Source organism: Bison bison, unplaced genomic scaffold, assembly GCF_000754665.1.
Source record: "Bison bison bison isolate TAMUID 2011002044 unplaced genomic scaffold, Bison_UMD1.0 scf7180017864370, whole genome shotgun sequence".
Classification (NCBI taxonomy): domain Eukaryota; kingdom Metazoa; phylum Chordata; class Mammalia; order Artiodactyla; family Bovidae; genus Bison; species Bison bison.
The window spans coordinates 6,896,501-6,923,917 of NW_011494942.1; the positions used below are offsets into that span (position 1 = coordinate 6,896,501).

Sequence of the window (27,417 nt, forward strand, 5' to 3'; positions counted from 1 at the left end):
AATCAAACCCACGTCTCCTGCATCTCCTGCTTTGGCAGGTGGGTTCTTTACCTCTGTGCCACCTGGGAAACCCCACTATGATATACTGTAGACATAAACTGGCTCATATTTCTACTCCTGTTATTAATTAGTTTGAGATCCTCCTTTTCTTCCTAGGGATAATGATCATACAGCCAGTCAACAGTTAAAGATTAATAAACCCTCACAGTTATATACCAATAGTCATGAAGATTTTAAACTACTAAATGATTGTATTGTAAATAAACTGGAAAAAAAATGCCCAAGTTTATTTACCCAACCCTGTTATAGTGGTTATAGTGTGAGATTACTTCACACTTCATATGGGTAATAAAGAGAACTGTCCTTATCCAAGTGGGACACGACCGCCAAGTAACCCTGCAGGCTCTAATTAGTTTCCAGATTGGCCACTGGTGGTGGGAGGGGTGATTAGGTGGACTGAAGACTCCTTAACTATTGATGTTTTATGTAGGTTTTCATCCAAAGTAACCATTGAGCCATTTCCTACTTCTTCCTCTGCTAACCCCTTAGAAAATTCTATCGAGATCTGTTTTTGTGCATTTAGATAAAGGATCAAGAATTCTTTTAATAAATCAATGTGAATATTATAGTTAAAGGTTACAGGATTCCTCTTTGACATTGATTTTCAATTACTTGACTTTAATTGATATTTTATTAATGTGTGAAAGAGCTGCTAAAGACAAAAGTATTTCTGTTTAATGGTCTTATACATGACAAGGAAAAACTGCAAAAAAAAAAAACCCAAAAAACAAAAAAAAACAAGGAAAGGCTAAAAGCACACACACATTGTATGGATCCCCACAGACTTCTCCAGGAGATTTAGTTACCCTATAGGTGGTAAGCTGTTCTTATCATTTATAACTTATCTTTACTTATTTAATGGTTGAGGGAAGATTGACAAAGTCTTTCATTGCATGCAGAATAGATTAAGAGAGACTGAAAAGCAAGAATCAATAGTATTTTTTGACTGGTTTGAGGTGGAAGGTGGTGGAAAAGCAAAGAATTAAATATGACTCTAGGCATTCATGCCTACTGCTGAGCAGGTAGATAGACAGGAATGTGTTTTCATTCCTTAAAGCATTCATTCATTAATTCATTCAAACCACCCTTACTGAATAATTTCTGAGATCAACACTGCATCGGTTACTGAAGAAGCTTTTGACAAGCTCTTTGTAAGTCTACTATAAAATTGAAAAGGAAAGACTTGCCTAATGTGAAATACTTAAGTAATAATTGAAGGAAATAAGTATAAACAAAATTGACTAATGCTGCTGCTGCTGCTAAGTCACTTCAGTCGTGTCCGACTCTGTGTGACCCCATAGATGGCAGCCCACCAGGCTCCCCGCTTCCCTGGGATTCTCCAGGCAAGAACACTGGAGTGGGTTGCCATTTCCTTCTCCAATGCATGCAAGTGAAAAGTGAAAGTGAAGTCACTCAGTCGTGTCCGACCCTCAGCGACCCCATGGACTGCAGCCTTCCAGGCTCCTCCATCCATAGGATTTTCCAGGCAAGAGTACTGGAGTGGGGTGCCATTGCCTTCTCCATGACTAATGCTAGCACGGAGTAATAGGAGAATACAAAAATAGGACCAAAGTGGATAATGGTACTGTAACTGAATTTCCCGGAAGATGTAAAATTAAACTGGTCCATAAATCCATTTGACAACCAACATTAGTTACACCTTTATGATGAGTGATGTCACGGGTTAGGTGTGGTAGAGGATACAAAAATGGACAGGCCATGGACTCTAACTGGCAGGAACCTTATAAACTATAATATAATTTACCTAGTAATACAAAGCCTGAATTATTAAGTGTGGGAAGCAATACATAAGTAAAGGGTCACTGAAGAGCCAATGAGGAAGAAAGGAAAAACAATGGGGCAGAGAAAGGGGAATTTCAGAGAAGAGTTTCTCAGAGCTGGTGTTAAACCAATAATGGGGTGAAAGGCCTTTAAGACACAAATACATGGAAATGAGACAGTGCCTCCTAACGAACCTGTTGTTGTTCAGTCGCTAAGTCGTGTCCGACCCTTTGCAACCCCATGGACTGCAGCAGGCCAGGCCTCCCTGTCCTTCACCATCTCCTGGAGCTTGCTCAAACTCATGTCCATTGAGTTGGTGATGACATCCAACCATCTTATCCTCTGTCTCTCCCTTCTCCTCCTGCCCTCTCAGTCTATCCCAACATCTTTCCCAGGGTCTTTTCCAATGAAACCTGAGAAAGATCATTAGGATCTGGCAGCGATGTATTAACTACAGAGAGGAAAGGGTAGAGCAGAGAAATAGAGGAAAAAGAGCAAAAAATTAAAAAAAAAAAAGACAAGGGAATCCATAAGGGAGTAGTGGGGAGCAATTTGGATGAGGAAATGGATAGAAGTTGTTTTGTCGGGTTCAAGGAAGTGAAGAAGCAATGTAGTGTGGGTCAGAGTTCAGGGGGAGATCCAGAATTTATCTCTGAAGTGGTGAACCCACCAGTGGCCATTAGCCTACAGTCCGTCTCCAGCAATAGCCATCACCATGCAGACGCTCATTTACGAGAGGCTCGGTAAATCTTCTAAATGGGCCCAACCTTTCATGCCTCCGCACCTTCTTTTTTTTGGGCAATGCTTTTATTTTACAGTTTTGTCAAATATAGCCTTTCACAAAGTATTTTGAGGGAGCAGCAGAAGAGGAGGAGGGACATAGGGGAAAAAAAGCTCAGCTCACTTGTTTGCTCCACTAGCACACGTTCAGCAGGACCAGGGTTTGGGTTTGGTTTTTTTTTTTTCACATTCACTTAAATGATGTATTTGAAATTGAAAGTGCGGTCACAGGATAGGCATTTTCCTTTGTATCTCCCACACAAATCTGGACGGTGGGATTTTTCCCCACCTTCTTAAATCACCCTATTGGACCCTGGGAACAGTACCACAATCATTAGAGAGATTTTCTTTATTGTTGCTGCTCAATCATGTCCAACTCATTGAGACCCCATGGATTGCAACATGCCAGGTTTCCCTGTCCTTCACAATCTCCCGGAGCTTGCTCAAACTCATGTCCATCAAGTTGGTGATGCCATCCAACCATCTCACCTTCTGTTTTCCCCTTCTCTTCCTGCCTTCAATCTTTCCCAGCATCAGGGTCTTTTCTAATGAGTCAGTTCTTCACATCAGGTGTCCAAAGTACTGGAATTTCAGCTTTAGCATTAGTCCCTCCAATGAATATTCAGGACTAATTTCCTTTAGGATGGACTGGTTTGATCTCCTTGCAGTCCAAGGGACTCTCAGGAGTCTTCTCCAACACCACAGTTCAAAAGCATAAATTCTTTGGTGCTCAGCTTTCTTGATGGTCCAACTCTCACATCCATACATAACTACTGGAAAGACCATCGCTTTGACTAGACAGACCTTTGTCAGCAAAGTAATGTCTCTGCTTTTTAATAAACTGTCTAGGTTTGTCATAGCTTTTCTTCCAAGGAGCAAGCATCTTTTAATTTCATACCTTATCCTACCAGTTACCTGGTATCTAATAGACATTTCCAATAGCATGGTCCAAGCAGAGGTCTTGATCCTTAGCTCCCCCAATTGCCACCACCAAAATCAAGCTGCTACCAAACCTTCATCTAAATAAAAAGTTTCTCAGATACTCAGCTGGTTAGCTAAAAATCTAGGCTTCATCTTCTATTCCTTTCTGTCTTTCATTTCTATAACAGGTGAGCTATTTCCATATCCATGTTATATCTTAAAATTGACCATTTCTCACCATTCCCACTGCTACATTATCCATGAGTCCCTCTTCCCTGACCTACACTCCTGTACTAGGCATTTGTACCTGTCTCTTACCTTGACCCGAGGTCCATCCTCCATCTAGTCATCAGATTGATCTTGTGAAAGGATCCATCAGGATGTTTCACTCCTCTATGGGAAATCCCCCATCTAGCACAAAATACAAATTCCCTGCCATGCCTCTAAGCCCAGGGAGCCCCACTCATCACTCACATTGAATCTCCTACATTGCCTCCTCAGGGTCTCAACTCAACATGCAGCTAAGGCCTCTCTGCAGTCACTCTTTGCTACCTTGCCTTATTTTATCTCCTTTAGAGAACATATTGGTACATGGCATATCTCAAATGTTTTTTTTTTTTTAATTATATATTTAGAATGTAGGCATCTTGAGAGCTTTTTCAAGTTCACCATGTGTCCCTAGAGTCTACAATAAGGCCTGGAACATAGAATATGCTCCCAAAACATTTTTTACCTGACTGATAGTGATGAATGAATCAAGGCTCTTGGTTATAACTTTAACTAATTGATCTTAAACAATTTCCTACCAAAAGTGGATTACAATGATCCCAAACATATCAAATAAAGTCCTATTTCAGTTCTTTCCATCTCAATGATGGTCTTTTTTGGCAAGGACCATTTTTTAAAGTCTTTATTGAATTTGTTGCAAAGCTGCTTCTGTTTTACGTTTTCGTTTTTTTGGCTACAAGGCATATGGGATCTTAGCTTCCTGACTAGGGATCGACCCTGCACCTTCTGTGCTGGAAGGAGAAGTCTTACTCATTGGACCTCCAGGGAAGCCCCTCAGTGATCATCTCACCATGAGAAGATGATACAGCCTCATGGAATTTGGTGCCTTGAAGACCACAGTCACTGTCTTCTCCTCCTGCCAGTCTCATTAGATTTTCTTTGCCTTACTCCGATGACTTAGTCATTCTCTGTACATTCACATCAGGGAAAGTTAAGTATGAATTTAGTTCCAACATGAAGATAAGGACTTGACCAAAATCATACCTGATTGCCTTCCTCATTCACTAACCTTATTTATTCAGGAAAGGGAAGTGTTGAAGTAGATTTCTGTGAGTGTTTAATTTTGAAAAAAAAAATTATGCAAAAATGCTTTTTGCATAAAGTCCAAAAGAAAACATTTTATTCATAACAAATATGTCTATAGAGAAGACTGATCAAAATCTAATGGTTACTGAATTGTGATAAACTTGCCACAAAAGACTCCAAAAGTTACTAAAAATGATTAACAATACATTGAGATACAGAATCAAAGTGTTTGGCTGAATTAACTAACTCAATCCATGGCTTTCCATTTATAGCTGAGAGTCATATACAGTACACAGTTTTGATTTTCCATTTAGCCTTGAATTAGATAATACGGCCAAGGTGTAAACGATGTACCATAGATATTCAAAACTTGTCTTTTGTCATTTAGGTAATAATTCTAAAATAAGTTCACTGAAATTTCATTACAATGTCCTCTAGGCTAAAGCTACAGAATAATATTCATTACAGAAGAAAATTATGGAGATTGTGCTAATGCTAGAAATGCTTCTGGGAGAAAGCCTACATATTCAAAATACTGTAAAAAATCATAAATAATTCAAGGAAACATACTATTCAAAACTGAAAAGTAAGACATTTTGTAATTTGACTTTATTAAAGATAAAGAAAATACTGGAATGTCAAGCCAGTGTGAATTTAAAGCTAAAGAATATTTTTTCATTCTTCATCCTCACTAATATACCAGACTATCATTTAATATAATCTATTAAGAGTTCTCTCCTTAATAAAATGATGTCTGTCATTGTATGACACTGGAGAATATTTTTACATAGACACTGGGGAATGTTGAAATAAAAAATGTTTGTCTAGAGGTCACGATGGTCTAAATAGGCAGAAAATAATTTCCTCTCAGACATTTGTTATTTTGGTTAACCCCACACCTCTTTTGCTGTACATTAATGCAGCTTATAGAACACCCACAGTAATATTCTATCTATAAATAAAAGTAATTTCCTTGTCTTATGAATATCCTGAAAGCAGACATATAATTCAGCCATGCAAAAATTGTATACTTCCTTTTATTAGTAATTATCTATCCCCAAATAGGCTAATAATTGTCTCTCACACATGACACTTTTTCATAAGGTGTCTGTTTTTCACTGCAAGAAATATCTGCTTTCCACACTGGTGAAAAATATTTATGTATTCCCCAAGCACTGCCTTGCATAAAATGGAAATTGGTTTCATTTCCCATTTATATTAAGAGTAATCTCCAAAGTGTTTTGCTAGTTCACTATGCTTCATTTTCTCTGTGAATAGTTCATCAAATACTCGCTTCTGCTTTGAAGTGAAGTAGTTTATCCAATCACCCACTGCCCCTGAAAAAAATCAGAAAGAAATCAGACAAGAACCAATTTAAATGTATAGTATGTACAAAAGGAAGCTGTCAGATTTATAAGAAAATGTGAATAATTTTATCTCTTGCTGCTAAGATGGTGGGGAACTATTGTTCACTTGCTTATCTGTTGTTTCTAATTTCTTCAGTAATTGCATATTAATTTGTATAGCTTGAAAAGTTATTTCTTGGAAAGGAAAATAAAAATATATAAATACCCTAGGTTTTACTGTAGCAGGCAAAGAAGGATTTCACCTAAATTTAATACAAACAGAAAGCAAAGTGGATACAATGTTGCTTCATTTGTTTTTCTACCGCCTCTGCAGTCCTAACAGGGCTGATAACATACTATAGGGGTGGTTCACTGGTCTCATTTTAGGGAATTTTCTTTTACAAAATTGGTTACAGAGAGTTAAAAACACAAATACCAAGTTACTTGTATGACACCCTTACTTTCAATATAAGGTGTCCTGAAATCGAAATAAGACATACAGGTCACATGGTCTTTCGGCCTCTCCTGATTGTTGGGGTCACCCTTAAAGCCTTGGCCACTGCATCAACCCCATAAGACTGCCCTTCTCACCTCCATCACACACACTACACCAAACCTCAATCCTTGACCTGGTGGATCACGGTCCTTTGTCACTTTGGCCCCAGGCTTCATCCCTGGGGTCTAGTCTAGGTGCACTGGAGCTCAAAATACATCATTGTATCCCTTCATTACAGACTGTCTTGGGCTTCCCAGGTAGTGCTATTGGTAAAGAACCTGCCTGCCAATGCAGGTGAGATAAGAGACATGGGTTTGATCCCTGGGTTGGGAAGATCCCCTGGAGGAAGGCATGGCAACCTACTCCAGTATTCTTGCCTGGAGAATCCCATGGATGGAGGAGCCTGGCAGGCTACAGTCCATAAGGCCGCACAGAGTCAAACACAACTGAAGCGACTTAGCATGCATGTACATTGACTGTCTTATATTATTCTCTATAATCTTTTCTCTCCAACTAGTTTATACACTCTGTCAAGTTAGGGACAGTAATGCATTGTTAGTACTGAGTCAGGTGCTGACCAGATGGTGGGTGTTCAAAACCCATGGCTTGACTGAATGTCAGACAATGTCACCTACATCAAAGAAACAGGTAACAACCTAAGAAATTTTGGGTGTTTTGATTCCTGGTTCAGAAGATTGAGTTTATTTGGCAAAACCAATACAATATTGTAAAGTTTAAAAATAAAATAAAATTTAAAAAAAAGGAAAATAAAAATAAAATAATGCAAAAAAAAAAAAAAAGTAAAGTGGAACTCTTCTGTTTGAAGGAGAAGAAAAAGGAAAGAGAGTCATATCAGAGATAGGAGATCCCAGAGTCAGGAAATGGTATTGCTTCTGAAATACATCATCAGTTGGGGCACAAAGTCAACTTCATGAGATCAAGGTGCCTGGCCCTTAGGAGAGCAGTGTTAATGCTATCAATTTACATAATATTCTTTCATCCTTCTTGGCTCTCCTTTCTGGCTTCTTATATTAATTCACCTGAACCATTATTGTCTTTCTTTTTACATTTGACCTGACTTCTGTGTGCTTGGTTTCTGACTTATTCTTTTACTCTTTCTTCTACTTTTTTAAATAAAAAATATTTAAAGAATAATATATAGGTTTCAGAAAATACATACCTATAAGCAAAAGAAGATAAAAATCAAGAAAATACACCCAACTCACATGGCTGATAAATTGGTTAGCATGCATTCTTCTAGATGCTTTTCTTTGCAAACATATATAAGCGTATAAACTGCATTTAAAATCATACAATTATAACCTACTTTCCTCATTCTACTTTGACCATCTTCCAATATTACTATTTGTACACCTACAATGAAAGTTATCCTGAGTAGAATAATACCATCTGGGTTCTAATCTTGACTCTGCCAACTACTAGTGGTGTGATATTGGATAAGTTATTCAGATGCCTGGTGTCTCAATAAAATCACATGAACAGCATCCTAAAATCTGTTGCCAAGTTTTAGATAAATCAAATAACGTTCCTGGCATAGAATAAGTGCTCAGTAAACAGTGGCTTTCTTCATCTAGCATTTCTAGTTTTGGTGACTCCATCATAAACATGAATGTAACTTAATAGATTTAAATTATATATTAAGTGCCATTTAAGTGCATCCAAGGTTTTCATTGTTATAAGCAATATTGCAACATGCATCCTGTCCATATATATTTCTATCCTCCTGTGATATTCCCCCTAAGTTTTAGTTTGTATGGGCCTTTGGACTTCTGACACTTACATGAACTATGCTGTACCCTTCCTTATCACCTTATCGCTGTGGCCACCATAGTAATTTTCTAGAATATCAGCTCCATTTCTGACTTCAAAGACAACTGCAGACACAAATTCCCCTCTGAAAAGTAAGGAATGGCTCTGTTCACCATGGAGTCTGAATCAATAACTTCAGTCATTTGGTTGAAATGATTATTTTTAAAGGATGGATTCCCTACTCACTCCTGCTCCATCCAGCCATTCAAGAAATGAAGTGAGTGGTCTCTATTGACCCATCCTTGTGTATAATTCCTCATATAATCCTAATTTACTAATTGGCCCTGAGGAGGACTAGTCTCAGAGAGGCTGTGTCCACTGTTACCTATATATATATATAAAATAAGGAAATGACTTTTAGGGAGAATTTAAAGGTGTTAGAATTACTGTTGCTAGTTACAGGTATGTTGATATGGTTTCACCTGCTGATATTTGCTAGGGTCACTAGTTGGCAAGTCAGAGATTAACTCATTGGAGTAAAATTTCTCAAGGTTGCAGGATAAGCCATGTCTTATGATTAGCAATATTTATACTGAGTATTGCTAATCAGACCTCAAAGGGCAAAGATAAAAGACGTCAACAGAAGTACTGGACTAAGGATCAGAACTTCCTCATTTTTCAGCATTCTCTACCATGGACCCTCCGAGTGCCTTCCTGTTTCTCTCTACTCTTTTCTTCATGCATCCCTTTCTATGTTCTGTCTTCCCTTTATCATCTCTTCCTCTCCTTCTAACCCTTCTCCCCACCCTGCTTTGATATCTTTCCAATACTGTCCTCCATTCTTCCGCTTCTTAAGAGTGGTCTTTCGCTTCTGCTCCTCTTGTTTAATCTCTTATCTCTTTAACCTCCACCTCAATGTCGTTTTCATCTCCACTGCTATAGAAACTGCATTCTCAGAATTCACAAATGCTAAACAAGCGGTCATGTTTGACCCTGGTTTTTCTTTCTACTAATTCTGGCAGATCTCTTTTCTTGGCTTGTCTTGGGCTGTTGATGTCAGGGTTCTTAGGATTTCCCACATCTACCCTTTCTTCACTAGTTCCTCCCACTCACCCTGAACAATTTTACCTAATTCCACAGTCTGGTGATGGCTCCTAAACTGACTTCTCAGCTGAGCAGCACCCATCAGTGGCTCACTGCCACTATCCAAATTGTGACCCTCGATGTTTCTTACCTGCACTATTACAACAACCTCTTAACTGCACTTTCTGCTTCTGCTTTCACTCTATTCTAATCAATTTCAACTCTGGTTCTATTAATTTTCTAGCAAACAGGTCTGACTATGTCAGGTCCATTCTTAAAACAGCAAACAGACCTCACGGTGTCCATCAGGGATTTTACTCTCTGGCCATAATATTTCTCTCTCTCATTCTGCTTTATGTATCATCTATCACTTTAGAGTCCTTTGGACAGCAAGGAGGTCAAACCAGTCAATCTTAAAGGAAATCTACCCTGAACTTTCATTGGAAGGACTGATGCTGAAGCTGAAGCTCCAATACTTTTGCCACCTGATGCAAAGAGCCAACTCATTGGAAAAGACCCTGTTGCTGGGAAAGATTGAGGCAGGAGGAGAGGGGATGACAGAGGAAGAGATGGTTGGATGGCATCACTGACTCAATGGACATAAGTTGAGCAAACTCTGGGAGCAGATGGACAAGGGAGTCTGGGTACACGGGATCACAAAGAGTGGGACACCACTGAGCAACTGAACAACCACCACCACTTTAGCACATGGTACTACCTGATCCTTCTAGGAGATACCATCCAATTCCATCGTGGTTCTGAGGTTTTCTTCTTGCTGTTGGCTCTTGATGGAATGTATTTCCTCCTGGCATTTTCCTAGTAAAATCTTGCATATGCTATCAGTTTCAGATCTGATCTCTTCACCTATTTTGCTAGGCAAACACGCTCTCCTTTATCCATATAGATTCACATTTGCTCATATTTTACTAGTATAGTTGTCATTACCTTATATTACTATCTAGATTATGATCTACTGAATGACAGGTCTGTATTGTATTCAATTTTTGAAACCTATTCAATTAATAAACCTGATAGTTTATTAATAAATATTAGGTAAAAATTTTAGAAAATAGTTTATTAATAAATATTTGGTAAACATTCAAAAATAGTTTATTAGCAAATATTGGTAAATAAATATTCCTTTCTCCTAGCCCTCATTCTTGAAACTCTAAGGAAATTTTTAAATGAATGACCCAAGAGGACAAAAGTAACCTGTAAAGTTAAAACAATATCTGGTCTATCAACACATGAGTTGGCCAACATCCTGGAATGTGAAGTCAAATGGGCCTTAGAAAGCATCACTACGAACAAAGCTAGTGGAGGTGATGGAATTCCAGTTGAACTATTTCAAATCCTAAAAGATGATGCTGTGAAAGTGCTGCACTCCACATGCCAGCAAATTTGGAAAACTCAGCAGTGTCCACAGGACTGGAAAATGTCAGTTTTCATTCCAATCCCAAAGAAAGGCAATGCCAAAGAATGCTCAAAGTACCACACAATTGTATTCATCTCACACACTAATAAAGTAATGCTCAAAATTCTCCAAGCCAGGCTTCAGCAATACGTGAACTGTGAACTTCCAGATGTTCAAGCTGGTTTTAGAAAAGGCAGAGGAACCAGAGATCAAATTGCCAACGTCCACTGGATCATGGAAAAAGCAAGAGAGTTCCAGAAGAACATCTATTTCTGTTTTAATGACTATGCCAAAGCCTTTGACTATGTGGATCACAATAAACTGTGGAAAATTCTGAAAGAGATGGGAATACCAGACCACCTGACCTGCCTCTTAAGAAACCTGTATGTAGGTCAGGAAGCAACAGTCAGAACTGGACATGGAACAACAGACTGGTTCCAAATAGGAAAAGGAGTACACACACCAAGGCTATATATTGTCACCCTGCTTATTTAACTTATACGCAGAGTACATCATGAGAAATGCTGGGCTGGAAGAAGCACAAGCTGGAATCAAGATTTCTGGGAGAAATATCAATAACCTCAGATATGCAGATGACACCACCCTTATGGCAGAAAGTGAGGAGGAACTAAAAAGCCTCTTGATGACAGTTAAAGAGGAGAGTGAGAAAGTTGGCTTAAAGCTCAACATTCAGAAAACTAAGATCATGGCACGTGGTCCCATCACTTCATGGGAAATGGATGGGGAAACAGTGGAAACAGTGTCAGACTTTATTTTTTTGGCTCCCAAATCACTCAAGATGGTGATTGCAACCATGAAATTAAAAGACGCTTACTCCTTGGAAGGAAAGTTATGACCAACCTAGACAGCATATTAAAAAGCAGAGACATTACTTTGCCAACAAAGGTCTGTCTAGTCAAGGATATGGTTTTTCCAGTGGTCATGTATGGATGTGAGAGTTGGACTATAAAGAAGCCTGAGCAATGTAGAATTGATGCTTTTGAACTGTGGTGTTGGAGAAGACTCTTGAGAGTCCCTTGGACTGCAAGGAGATCCAACCTGTCCATTCTAAAGGAGATCAGTCCTGGGTGTTCATTGGAAGGACTGATGCTAAAGCTGAAACTCCAATAGTTTGGCCACCTCATGCGAAGAGTTGACTCATTGGAAAAGACTCTGATGGTCGAGGGATTGAGGGTAGGAGGAGAAGGGGATGACAGAGGATGAGATGGTTGGATGGCATCACCGACTCGATGGACAAGAGTTTGAGTGAACTCCGGGAGTTGGTGATGGACAGGGAGCCCTGGCGTGCTGCAGTTCATGGGGTCACAAAGAGTCGGACACGGCTGAGGGATTGAACTGAACTAAACTGAACTGAACTGATAGGCTTGGTGGTAAAAGAATTTGCCTGCAGTTCAGGAGACCCAGTTTCAATCTCTGGGTCAGGATAATCCCCTGGAGAAGGAAATGGCAACCCACTCAGTAGTCGTGCCAGGGAAATCCCATGGACAGAGGAGCCTGGTGGGCTACAGTTCATGGGGTTGCAAAGAGTCAGATACGACTTTAGTGACTAAGCAACATACGCAGTTGAGGCAAAGAACAAATAAATGTGTGTGTTTTAGTAAGAAATCTGAGTACATATATGCAAAGAATTTTGTTTTTGTAAGTTATGAAAAATATGAAAAATGTTAAAACATTTTCCTCCCAGATCTGGATTAAAATACACAAGGATTTCAAAATAATTCTATATCCAGGTGTACCCAAACTGTTTCTAAGTAAAATGTTAGGAATTCATGGAGGTTTATTTCCTTCTCTCTGTGTTTCTGGCTTCCCAGGTGGCTCAGTGGTAAAGAATCTACCTACAAATGCAGGATACATAAGAGATGAGGGTTCGACCCCTGGGTCAAGAAGATCCCCTGGAGCAGAAAATGGCAACCCATTCCAGAATTCTTGATGCAAAATTCCATGGACAAAGGAGCGTAGTGGGCTCCAGTCCATGGGGTCAACAAGAATCAGACACGACTGAGCACATGTGCCCTCTGTGCTTCCAGGCAGAGGAATATCCCCAGATAAGATCCCAGTTTTTCTCTCCACCTCTTCCTTACTTCTGCAGGGCAAGTTGATTGATTGGTGAGGTTGGAAAAATGCCCTGGTCACATCCATCAGCTCTTTTTTCTCTCCTAGAGAAATCACGTGTCAGGTACTGCTCTGTACCACACTCTGAGTGTCCTGTGCCAGCAGGGGTCAGGACTACATTGGAGTGGCTATGACTAAGTGAGCATGTTTGTAAAATTCAGGATCCATTATGAGCAGTCATACTAGGCAGACCTGAAGCACATTCTTCAAGTTACTTTATCACTTCCATCTGTTTGACACCTGCATCTATCTCTCAGTTGGTTCCTAACTGGGCCTGGGAATCTTAACATCTGGAAAGAATGTAACTCAAGAATTTTACTTGATAAACCTTTACTGAGGGATAACAACGCACAATCTGCTGTGCAAGGTGTGGGGTGAACAAAGGTGAAATGAGACATTAAAATGTAACTACTTCCAAATATAAATCCAGGCAAAGCATCTCATCTCTGACTTACCTTTCCTAAATACCAGGTTCCTGTTAGAAGTGAGGGCACAGATGGTGTGATTTGGATCACAGTTTTCTTTGGCTGTGTTATTTTTCATTTCAGTGAATGATGTTTTCCAAACAATCTGATTAATCTCACTGTCGGTCATGTTTAAACTGAGGAAAGTAGCTATTTTCTTTATGTTTTTAGAAGGATCCTGAGCAAACAGCAAATAAATAAATATACACAAAGCATAACTCATCAAAATATCAAATTCATTCTTTGAAATCTGAAAATGGGGTTCATTGATTAATTTCCTGTTTTAATTTTACTTAAATTTTCATTGTTGAAATGGCAGAAAAGGCTTACTTTCTTCATCTCTTCATAGGATATAATTAAAATGTTCTTAACATTTTTGTGTTCTTCCCAGCTTAAAACATGATCAAACCAGGATCCATATACAACTAGAAGAAAAGTAAGTTGTTGTGTTAATATTAAATAACACATTTAATAAAAAGCTTTCATTACACATTATAACTTTGCATCCCTGGGTTCTTCCCACCTCGGTGAAGTAGTCAATATAAGGTACACACATACTAGACTCTGGAGTGAAAGAGTTTCCTTCAGAGAGCTCAGTTTCACCATTTTAACTATTAATAAATACACTATTGTGAAATGAAGCTGGGTGGTCACCTCTTTTAATTAGGCTGTGGTTTTTTTTCTTATTTCTAGTAAATATTCTTTTTTTTTCTTTTTTTTAAATTTTATTTTATTTTTAAACTTTACATAATTGTATTAGTTTTGCCAAATATCAAAATGAATCTGCCACAGGTATCATCAGAAGTGACAGCAGAACTAGAAAGATACATTTTTTCCCAAGAATTGTGTTCTGATACTTTGGATCTTGGGAGAAATAGGGGAAAAAATGAGAATTTATCATTTTCTTCCTGTAAAGTGACATGTGTTTCATAACGATAAATTCTTAATGCAAAAACTTTACAAACTTCCTCCGAAAATTCTATTCACAGTTCAAGGCTGAAAAATACAGTCTTAGGGATTTGTCTGTAATTGATATGCTCTCTTTATTGTTTTGTTAAATTGACAGCCTTAAAAATCTCTAAGGCTTGAAAGTAAAATATTATCACACAAAATAACCTCTAAGTGATGATGACTGAAAACAAACAGTGAGCAACTTCTCACCACAGAAAAGTTGACTAGCTTGACAATCTAAAGCATAAAATATAGTCATTTAAAATACTACATATGGGACTTCCCTGGTGGTTCAGTAGTTAGGAATATGCCTTGCAATGCAGGGGGCAGGCGTTTGATCACTGGTTGGGGAACGAAGATTCCACATGCCTCGGAGCAACGAAGCCTGCACACCACTCCTACTGAACCCACACTCCACAAGTAGAGAGTTTGGGTGGGGCAATGTAAGATCCTGCACGATGACACAACAAAGATTCCATGTGCCTCAGCTAAACCTGATGCAGCCAAATAAATTAATAAATATTAAAAATAAGTGACTATGTGCTCAGTCATGTTCGAATCTTTGTAACCCCATGGACTGTAGCCCGCCAGGCTCCTGCTGTCCATGGACTATTTCAGGCAAGAATACTGGAGTGGATTGCCGTTTCTTACTCTAGGGGATCTTCCTGACCCAGGGATAGAACCCACATCTCTTGCGTCTCCTGCATTGGCAAGAAGATTCTTTACTACTAGCGCCACCAAATGAATATTTTAAAACAAATAAGTAGACAAAATACTACATATACATATTTCCATGCCTCTGATGAGATAAAATTCAGTTTTTATGACAAGACAAAAATTTTAACATACACTGCTTTCTCTGTCCATTCGGCTCTCCTCCCTTCCCTTTAGAATATATTGTGCATCTCCATTCAGCTGGCCTCCTTAAGGTGGTAACATTCCTTCTTAAACATATAAAGGGTCACAAATCCTTAGGAAACAATTTTCCCCCTTAATCTTGTAAGGGGTTATGATGGCTCATAACCCACCACTCACTTTGTACCTGTAGATCTGGATCATGTCAACTGTCAATAATACCTAATTTGACACATAATCCTTGGTTTCAAAACTGTGCTTTGACCTCTAAGGGGCAAAACAGTTATCAGAGCTTTCTGAAATAACTATCTCATGAGTGATAATCTTCAGGCTGGCTTGAATGAAAATTTCCACTTCTTAGATTGACTGTTGATCAACATTTCATCAATATGCATGGTGTAACTGGCAGGACACCAGAAAGTACCTGGAATCTACCTGAACCTGTACTTGGTACCAGTGTGGACACACTGAGCCCCTCTGGCTTCTTGGTACAGCTCAGATGTTCTGGTGCATTCTCCTGCTATCCAGATCTCATTGCTTTTAAGTGATAATCCTAAAAATGTTATTGGAGTTGTTTTTTACTTCACTGAGACTTGGAATCTTAAGGCATATCAGTGCATTTTGGGGGAAGGGACCACAGAGGGCTTTGAGCAGGGAGCTCAAAGGAAAATGTAGGTGGCTGGGTTTTTGTTACATTTGACTTAAATTGAAAAAAATAAAAACAAACAAGGTGGTGATGTATGTTTTAAACAAACCATTTGCTAGTAAAATGAGAGACAGAATTATTCAGCTCCAAAGAGCAAGGGAACCCCACTACAACCATTAAGTAAATATTACTCTTCCAGGGACACATGACAAAAAGATGGGTCATCTTGTAGATGGTGATTTTAGACTATTGAGGAGAAAACTGAGACACATATGAAAGTTGAACTGACCCACTTTGGAGAGCTAGACTCAGAAGCAGCATGCATCCAGTCCATCACACTGCCCTCAGAAAATTGATCAGATCATATATCATAAATAAATTAGGGTGTCAAGCTGATAGCAGGAAATTGTGCCTCAAAGGCCAAATAGGTCCCAAATGGACACCCACCTGTGGGGATACCAGCTGAATATATGTATGCTTGCAAGTGTTCATTTAATTGTGAATTAAAAGAAAACCTGCCCTGAAATGATCAAGATGGGGCTCTTTTTGTCATTCCAAAACTGAGTTTTGTGGGCACGACTAGGAAAAGCCTGTAGAACATCAGTTTTTACCATGTCATTCAGTCTTCTGGATCCCTGCCTGCAAGGTTTACTTTCTCTTTTCTAAAAATTAAGTTAGCAGGGGGAAATGTAGAGTTAGGGCTAATTTCTTGGATCCTCTGAATTTTAAAGACTTAGAGAGCTCCTATCGTGTCCTTTGAATTGTAAAGACTTACTTTAAAGTTTGGAAGATCCCCTAGAGGACAGCATGACAATCCACTCCTGTATTCTTGCCTGGATAATCCCATAGTCTAGGATAATCCCCTGGACAGAGGAGCCTGGCAGTACATGGGCTTGCAAAAAGTCAGATATGACTGAAGCAGCTTAGCACAGAGAGCTCCCATCCTAAAATATTGCACCTATTTTAATTGGTATGCAGAAGTCCCCAAAGGATTCACAATTCCAAAATAGCTTCAATTTGAGATTCTTTCTAAAGAGTTCTAGCAGAGTCACCTTAAAAGGACTTGTATGATCAATTACACTTATGTAAATAATCAGGCCAAGTTTATTAAAATAGACTTATTTTGCAAATAATTTAGTCTTAATTTGGCTATGTTTGGTAGAAATGAGGGTAATTACTTTAGTAGAGAGAAAAAATATCATGTTTAATGGGCCATTAATTTCTACTGTTGTTGTCATTAGGTTTTTTGTATTTACTACCTAAGATTTACTTCTCAGATGGCTCCTTCTTGCTATATTACCATAAAGATTGTTTCTGAAACTTACTATCACAGTAATCCATTTTAGGATGAAGAACAGATGCCCCATGACCTGTAACTGGGACATTATGCATACTGGAAAAGTCAGGTAAAGGAACATTGATAGTCATAATGGAAGGGACCCAATCAGCCCTCCTCTCCTGAAAGAACTGCAGATCCTATTTCTGACACCTGCAAGCATGCTGGCATTAAAGCATTGATCAGCTTTCCAATGGTATGACCATTTGGCTGTGATACTCTTTCTTTCACTTGGAAGGGAAGATATCATTAATCACATAGAGGCTTTAATGAAATTTACTCAGCAAGCTCTGAATGATAGTAATCAAGCCATTAGCTTGCTCAGTTTGGAAGTTTCCATGATGAGAAAAGTGGCCCTACAGGATTGAATGGTCCTGGATATTCTAACTCCTTCTCAGAGAGAAATGTGCTATAATACTGAATATTGGGTTTTTATAACCTGATGAGTCTTCTAATGTAACTTGTCTTATGACACCTGAAGAATCAATTTTCCCGTATAAAAGATCCTTTTCCTGATCTAAGGAAAATACTAGGAAAATGGTATGGTCTAGGAGGGTTTTAGCTTCAGTCTTTACTAATGACATTGTTACTCCTATTGGCAATTTTGACTACTGTTTGTGTAACTTATAAAGTTATCATCAACTCATATGAAGTTAATAATATCTAAACAACTTGTAACTGTTTTTCATATCTACAGCTCTTTAAAAAGTAATGAACATACACATGGATGCACACGCAAGGCAAAAATTGGCATTCAGTACTATGGACAACTGGGAATTGACTATTACCCTTTGCCATTTATCTTACAAGTACAACCTCCTAAAAGGAAAAACAGAATCAGGCTATTAAGATTTGATATCAAGGGACACAGTGGACTCAGGCTAGGTGAGCAACTACCCTGGCATCAAGGGACCAAATATTTGATCACCTAATGCTTTCTATCAAAAAATTAATGGTCAAGACTCACAGACTCAGAGAATTAACTTACGGTTGTCAAGGGGAAGGGATAGTTAGGGAACTTGAGATGGTCCTGTATACACTGCTATGTTTAAAATGGATAACCAGCAAGGACCTACCATATAATACATGGAACTCTGGTCTATGTTATGTGGCAGCCCGGATAGGAGGGGATTTGGGGGAGAATGGATACATGTATATGTATGGCTGAATCCTCTCACGGTTCACTTCAAACTGTCACAACATTGATTGGCTATATTACAAAATTTAGCAATACAAAGTTTAAAAGTTCAAAGAAAAGAAAAAGGTACATGTTCAGAGAATAGCCATGAAAAAATAATGATCAAAAGCAGGACACTGGTGAAATAAAGCTCATATTTTATGGTAAGACAAGAAAACTTTAAAAAAAAAAAGAAAACTGTAAACATCAAAGTTTGCCTGTTTGGGCCTTCTCTCTCCCATTTAGAGGATATTGTGCCTCTGTATTAACCAGACATCCTTAGGAGACAATGTTCCTTCTTAATCTTGTACGAAATCATGATGATTCAAGACTCACTTTGTACATGTAGATCTGGACCATGTAAACTTTCTATTACACATCATTTGACATATGATCCCTTGTCTCAGAACTTATATAACTGTGCTTTGACCTTGAGCAGGTGGAACAGTCCTCAGAGCTTTCTGAAAGTCTGTCTCCTCGATTTTAATCCTCAGGTTGACTTAAGTAAAATTTTCCATTTTTTCATAGGTAGAGTATTGATTAATTTTTGTCAACATCTCCTTATCATCCAAAGATTTAATACTAGCTCAGTCTTGGCTTCCCCAATGGCTCAGTAGGTAAAGAATCTACCTGCAATGCAGGATACACAGGAGATGCAGGTTTGATCCCTGGGTTGGGAAGATTCCCTGGAGGAGGAAATGGCAATCCGTTCCAGTATTCTTCCCTGAAAAATCCCATGGACAGAGGATCATAGTAGGCTATATAGTCCATGGGGTCACAGAGAGTCAGACATGACTGAATGACTAAGCACGCACAATGCCTCAATCCTAAAAGAGCTATATTACTAACAATTTCCTGAAGATTTGCTGACTGCTAATTCATTTAATTGGAGAAGGCAATGGCACCCCACTCCAGTACTCTTGCCTGGAAAATCCCATGGATGGAGGAGCCTGGTAGGCTACAGTCCATGGGGTCGCACAGAGTCGGACACGACTGAGCGACTTCACTTTCACTTTTCACTTTCCTGCATTGGAGAAGGAAATGGCAACCCACTCCAGTGTTCTTGCCTGGAGAATCCTAGGGATGGGGGAGCCTGGTGGCTGCTGTCTATGGGGTCACACAGAGTCAGACACAACTGAAGTGACTTAGCAGCAATTCATTTAATCAACATTTATTAAGCTACTAGTGTCTGCCAGACATTGTGATATACATTTAGAACATTAAATCTTTGATTAAATTGAAGTACAACAAACTCTAAGCTAACTGCAATTTTTCATAGCTTCAGCTCATGAAGCAAAGGGGAAAAAAAATACACTATAATCTATTTTTAAAACAAGAATTTCCAAGACTACAGTGGTATCATTAGAGTATCAGCCCAATTTTCTACTCCATGGACCCTGAAGACTGTGTAATAATAATGGTGCTAAGAAGAGCTTCCCTGATAAAATCTTCAGTTATTAGCAATCTCATTGCTATTTCAGTGACTTACATAATACTTTATCTTACATAATACTTTATCTTAGAATTACCCAAATTACCATATCAGTGATAATAGTTTATCTTCTAAGAATGGCCAACCTTTTCCTAGGCACAAAACACATGTAGGAGGAAGATTGATTTTTCTCTCAAACTTAGGAAGTCCCTGGAATCTTAAACTATGCTTACAGATTCAATCTGCCTCACCCCCTCTCCCCAGCAGCTACAGCCCAGCCCTGGTGATTAATGTCACCTCCTAGAGTTGCTAGGGCTTCCCAGGTGGTTCAGAGGTAAACAATCTGCCTGCCAATGCAGGAGACATGGATTCAATCCCTGGGTCAGTAAGAGCCCATGGAGAAGGAAATGGCAACCCACTCCAGTATTCTTGCCTGCGGAATGCCATGGACAGAGGAGCCTGGCAGGCTTCAGTCCAGGGGGTCGCAAAAAGTCAGACACAACTTAGTGACTAAACAACAACAGAGTTGTTGAGGCTATGAAAGCTCCCAATACCGTCAGGAGAGCCTATACTTCTATTACCAAGAAGCTGAGAAGGGACACAGACCCAGCATCATAACCCAGTGATTAGGTGTAATTGACCTTGTCCATTATGGTTTTTCTGCAGGAAGCGTATTCCAACATGCCCCAAATAGATTTAAGAATCAACTTTGCATAATGGCCTGATCATAATTTGAGAGCCAGCTATTCTACTATTGACTAATTAATTCATTCTCTACCTTGTTCCAAAAGGATGTAAGCCAGCCAAAAGAATCTAAAGAAATTGGCTGCCTGTGGCATTGTTACTAGTATAGGAAATTACAGTTTTAGTTTATATTTTAATCAGAATCTTCATTGTCTAGGTCATTAGTAGACCTCTGGCTTTAAAGAAAATACAGTTTCCAAAACACATTTGAAATCTTCCTTAATGGGAAATGTTTTTCTGCACATTCTTCAAGTAATATAGAATTATTCTATCTTTTCCTGGCCTTAATATATGCCAGGATGGCCCTTCTGCTACCCAAAATTACTCTTCTAAAATGCTCCCGAATAGAAGTTGCTCTTTCTCAACCAATCCAAGTGTCTTCGGGTCTGGAGAGTGAGCCAAAAACCTCACTGCTTCCTACCAACTTCTAGAACTTCTCTCTCCTAAAGAATCCAAGATCCTTTGGAACTCATGGTTTTTAATATACTACTCTTTCCATCCTTGTCTCAGTCAGAAATCAACCTTCCAGTCTCTCTCCTACAGTTACTGAAGATTCTGATTTTAGAGCAAAACCTTAATGGGTAGCTTTTACAATCCCATACTCTGACCTTTTTTTTTTCCCCCCTTCATTTTCTTGCTTTTATTTATCCCCTCAGCAATTGATTTGCCAATACCTCCAAATTTTGCCCCCTTACTGTTTATTTCAATCATCAAAAAACACCCAGTGTTTAAATGAAGCAATTCCTCTTCTTTTCTTCTCTCTTTGCTGTTGAGTTCTGCTGGAAAATTTACACAACTCTGTTTATAGCACTGCAAATTCATTTTTCCAGCCTTAAAGGCCCCAAGTTTGCCCAGCAAAACTATTTGTTCTGCATTAACACATTCTCTTATTCTTCACCTCAGCTATTTCAAACCTCCCACATTTCCTGCAAATCTTGTACCCCACTCTTATATCTTGTTATAATGAGGCTCTTGGTTACTAGTTTCTAGAAAGCACTCTGATGACAGATAACTGTGGAAAATGAAACTTGCCTAGATGAAGTAGCATAGGAAATATAAAGTTCTAATATAAAACTGGAGAAGGGGAAACTGTAGGGGAAAAAAGTAAAGTACTAATATTGCATTGAGATATTAATCTGTCGGGATATTGCCAGAACACAATGTATAGTTATTATGTAATTTGAAAACCTAAAGTGTATTTATAAACTGAAAGAGAAAATTTAATGATTAGACAAATGTGTAGTTATGTATATCTCCACTATCCTATCTGCTCATATCATGTGTATTTATATTTATGGTTTGGAGTTGGGTCCAGGGTATTTTGATGCCTCAGCTATAAATTAATCTTTCTAGGTAAATATCTACTTGTAACATTTCCACCCTAATGTGAAACTATGTGAATCTTCGTGTGTTTAAATGTCTACGTCTAATAGAATAAGTGAATAGATGTCTACAACAAACTTTAGCTTCTAAATAATTCTACAAAGTAGATAATTTTAAAAATCCTATTCTATGTTAGGAGTCTGAACCTCAGAACAGCTAAGCTAGTTGTGCAAAGTTACATATGGAATAAAATATAGTCAGGATTGATCCCAGTTCTACTGTCTCCATAGCTTGTTTTTTCTACTACATCATGTCATTTGCAAGAGAAATAACCCTCTCCTCAAAAAGTGACTGAAGAACATCCCTGAAACACAGTCACATACATATAACCACTGCAGAATGATAGTGATGTCGCCAAATGAGCACTCATGTAATGGTGACAGACGTGGTGAACCGCAGTCTATAAAGTTGGAGATGAACATAGCTTTCTTTTCTTAAAGAAATGCAGACTCAAGATCTGTTTTTCAAAAATAATTTGCGTATTTAAACTCTGCTTATTCCAAAAATGGAATTGAGGCAGAATGAGGCATGCTAACCATCTTCAAATATTTAGAGGGCTATCAGGTGGAAGATGAATTAATGATCAGAGGGATAGTTTTTGTTTTTTTCTTTCTTTTTTCCAGATGAGTTACGACACAGTGGTCAAAGAGTTTTGGATTTGAAGCTTGACTTAAGTATCAGCTCTCCTCCTTATTATTTATGGATGTATGGGAAAGGTATTTGGCCTACCAAAGTCTTCATTCTCCTTACCTGTAAAGTGAGGGTAACACTCACTTTTCATGTTTTCTAGTGAGGACAAAATGAGATTGTGTTTGCAGAGTACCTAACCAAGTGTCTGTGTCACACGATATGTGCACAATCTATATCACATGGGAAGATTTTTAAAAACATCTTAGCAACACCAATATTGAAGGTGTTGCTTTGGAGTACTAGTAAGGGGTATGAACTTGTCAAGGTTAAGAAATTCAAACTTAGCCTCTACAGTTTTGGGGGGTGTTGTAAATGGGGGGGTTGTAAAGGTGCTTCAAACATCAGGTGGGTGTTTAAACCAGGTGACCTTTACTATACCTGTCATTTCTGAAATTTGTGCCAATAGATAGGGAACAAAATATAAAGAGGAGTTGAAACAGTGTGAGCATAGTATGTTCTTCCATAGCAATTATCACAAAACAAAATATTAAACCTTGTTGCTGGTGAGTTTTCTATGTCCTCATGTTAAGGTTACTCTTGCTGTGGCCTCTCTTAAATTAACAAGCAAAAGCTTGACAATTTGCAAGTAAAATAGTGAAATCAGTAATTAAGCCAAGTGAGAGATAAGATCCTCAGGGAATATACCATTTCTAAATTGTGTCTCTTCTGCATTCTTCATCTTCTTACTATATTATTTTTGTTTAATCAAAGCCCTGGGAATTTAAAAGAGTTTTTTTTAAGTGCTCCAGACACCACTGAGTCAGGGAAAAAAGAATAAATCCAAGGGTCAGGCATGGTGGCAGGCCCAGCATGTGCTGTGCAGCTCAACAAGTAATGTATCACTGAGGTGTTTTCAGAATAAATTACTTTCTTCCAAGTGTCAAGATGTCAAATTCTTTCACATGTGTTATATCTGGGGGGTTGGGAGTATGTGTGGGTACTGTTTGACATGATTTATTTTCCATGCAGGTATATATAAGGCATGTTTCAAGCTACCTGTCTAGGTTTTAGCTGTAAATCACTGTACTTCAATCAGTGAATAATTACTTCAGGGAACAGACTGAGGGTATATGAAAATAATGTTTGATCAGAATTAATTTCTGTTTCTGAAGACATGAAAACCAGCTAATAAGTTATCGCTAATATGTTCCACCCCTTGGTGATAAGAAAAACTATGAAGAAACAAAGTGAGAAAGAATTTGCATAGAAGAAGCAAAAGAATAATCTATTAAAAAATATTTCTGAAAGTAGGCTGCTAGGGTTCACTTGAACTTTTGGAAAATGTTTTCATCTTGAGTGAAGATATTCCCTGTGTATTATGAATAAAAATCACTGTTATACTTACCATCTCCTTTTAGGAACAGCTCAAAAAATTCATGCCAGGTTTCAATGCTAGGGAGATTAGGGTTATCCCTGTAGTAGTGGAAGAATGAAACAGCTATATCTTTTGGATTCCTAATGATGTAGATAATCTGTTAAAAAAAATCAATTTATTTTTGTATGGAAGTAGCCCCAAGACAAAACATTTCCTAAGAGAAAGTAGCAGCCACACTTACCTGTGCAAGTCACAACTTTTTGGTAGCTTCAGCTGATTATTAAATACAGACTTAGATACCTGAGTGTCTCAAAACTGAAGGTGCATAAAAATCATCAGGGGATCTTGTTAAAATGCAGATTCTCACTCAGAAGTTCCAGGATGAGGCCTGCATTGTGCATTTGTAGCAAGCTCCCAGGAGATGTTGATGCTGCTGGCCCACTGACCAGACTTTTTGAATTTTTGTGCTAAAATTTGGTCCTATCTTTTCAGGGGTAGACTTGAGAAAGTCCTCCTCAGGTGAAGGACAAGGTTAATATTTTAACGTTGATGTATGACAAAATATGATTTACGTACAAGAAGATTTCTTACAAATTATCCATATTTATAGAAAGAATAATGTTCTGGAATTCCTTTTTCTACAATTTAATCAGCTAAAGAGTAAGGAGTCTGAGATACCTTGCCAATTTATACAAATACTGCAACTGCAATTTAATTTGATTCAATAAATATTTATTTAATACCTATTGTATGTCTGGGCTCAGCTGGTGAAGGATCCGCCTATAATGTAGGAGACTCGGGTCTGATTCCTGGGTTGGGAAGATCCCCTGGAGAATGGAACGGCTACCCACTCCAGTATTCTGGCCTGGAGAATTCCATAGACTGTATAGTCCATGGGGTCACAAAGAGTCGGACACGACAGAGCAACTTTCACTATTGTATGTCAGCTAGTGTGCAAAAACGTTCCAGAGCCAAGGAATAGAATAATGAGCAAGACAGAAATGATTCCCACCCTCTCAAAACTTGCAGTCAAGTGATGTGTGTGTGTGTATGTGTGTGTGGTGCACACACTCGGTCATTTCTGACTCTTTGTGACCCCATGGACTGTAGCCCGCCAGGCTCTTCTGTCCACAGAATTTTCCAAGCAAGAATACTGGGAGTGGGTTGCCATTTCCTCCTCTAGGGGATCTTCCTGACCCAGTCAAGTGAGGGAAACAGATAATTAAGTCCACTTTTGACAGTGCAGTGTTATGAGGTTTACAATAGTGAAATACAGAGAACGATAGGAGCATATAAAACCCTCTGGAAGCCAATGTGAGAAGCCTGGCGGTAACAGGACTGTCCCAGTCAAGGTCACCATTGCATGAGTACCAGATATTCTAACTTGCTTTTTAATTGAATATCAGGAAGGACATATTTGACTTAGATAAGGAAGTGTTTACTGAGTCATTTTTTATACATAACTATCTTTCCCTACTGTGTTCATAGTCCAGATATTGTGACCCTCATTAACAGCACCTGCTCCTCTTTACTTGAAAGATACACAAAGACCACGACACGCAGGAATGAAGAGCCACCTTTACCCCCACAGTTATCTTCTCTTTGTCCCAAGAGATAATCATGGAAGAACACAACAACTCGGGCTTCCTCTAACTGCACAGGCTTCCTGGGCAGATTCACAGAACCTCAAGGCCCAGACACCACAGTTTAAAAATCCACCACTTTAGCAAGAAGGAATAAATGGCAGAATTTTAAGCCTTAGACATCCAGTTGGAGACTTTATGTTTTGATAAACAGAATAATTTTTTAGGGACTTTGAAGAACTCTTCCTTAAAGTTACAAGTCAGCATGATCTAGTGGGAGGGACAGTGCAACCCATTAACACATATTTTACCAAAAAAGGTTAAAAGAAGGTGTTCATGTACAATGAAGAATGTTAAATAGATAGTGCGGTGCGTATACAAATACGAAATCACTATGTCATACATTTGAAACTAACATACTGTTATATGTCAATTACACTCAATAAACACACACACACATTATGAATGTCTCCTAAGAAATTATAAAAATTATTAGGGGAGGTGAAGAAATATGAACTGAAGGTAGAATAGTACTCTGGAGAAAAAATTAAATATTAACTGAATATTTTTAAAATTAAATTTCCTTAAAAATTAAAAATTTATTTAAAAAATTAAATATTAACTAAATATCATGTGACACAGTGGTAAAAAACTTGCCTGCCAATGCAGGAGACACAAGAGATGCAGGTTCAATCCTTGGTCCGACAAGATCTGTGGAGAAGGAAATGGCAACCCACTCCGGTATTCTTGCCTGGAGAATTACATGGACAGATGAGCCCTGGTGGGCTACAATCCATGGGGTTGCAAAGAGTCAGATACAACTGAGCACATACACAGCGTGAAATGGGCTGAAAATACAAATTTCATGTAAGAAAGTTTGGAAACATTCAAAAGGAGAGTCAAATGTTAGGAAGAAAATATAGGAGGCCAAGTAGGGTTGAGAGCTGATAGAGAACAATGGGAGGAGGAACTTACTATCTGTCCAGCACTACAGGGGTAGTTAAGGCTTGCCCATCCTCCAAGCTCTTGGGGCTCAGTCAACAGCAACAGAAGACAGGTCATTGCTTGGTATTCCAGGGACAACCGGACAGTCTCAGTCCCCATTAAAGGGTGGCAAAGAAAGGATCATACCTTCAGGCTGTAGTGTTACTGTGGTGGTTTTAAATACACTCAGCTATAATCCTGGAGAAGGGCATGGCAACCCACTCCAATATTCTTGCCTGGAGAATCCCATGGACAGAGGAGCTTGGCAGGCCACTGTCCATGGGGTGCAAACAGTCAGACACGTCTTAAGCGACTGAGCATGCACACACACACACACACACCCCTTTTCTGAGTTTTGGCTTCTTTGCTTACAAAGGAAAAATAGCTACTCTTGTCACTGTTGTAACGTTTATAAAGCACAACTTAATCTCTGGTGACATTTGTTATCAATGCTATTGCATGGAAAAGAAATGCAAAAAAGCAAAATGGCTGTCTGAGGAGGCCTTACAAATAGCTGTGAAAAGAAGAGAAGCAAAAAGCAAAGGAGAAAAGGAAAGATATACCCATTTGAATGCAGAGTTCCAAAGAATAGCAAGGAGAGATAAGAAAGCCTTCCTCAGAGATCAATGCAAAGAAATAGAGGAAAACAACAGAATGGGAAAGACTAGAGATCTCTTCAAGAAAATTAGAGATACCAAGGGAACATTTCATGCAAAGATGGGCTCAATAAAGGACAGAAATGGTATGGACTCAGACTC

General features: G+C 38.7%; 1 protein-coding gene across 1 annotated transcript in view; it reads right to left on the bottom strand.

The window, feature by feature from the left end:
- Window positions 1-6,075: 6,075 nt before the first annotated feature.
- Window positions 6,076-27,417, bottom strand: part of LOC105000264 (sulfotransferase 6B1-like) — a 26,159-nt gene continuing 4,817 nt past the window's right edge. Inside the window, exons 3-6 of the mRNA XM_010856041.1 lie at window positions 24,123-24,249; window positions 13,894-13,988; window positions 13,555-13,741; window positions 6,076-6,194 (exon numbers count right to left, since the gene is read on the bottom strand). Of these exons, the coding sequence (XP_010854343.1) occupies window positions 6,076-6,194; window positions 13,555-13,741; window positions 13,894-13,988; window positions 24,123-24,249 (528 nt within the window). The remainder of the gene's footprint in view (window positions 6,195-13,554; window positions 13,742-13,893; window positions 13,989-24,122; window positions 24,250-27,417) is intronic.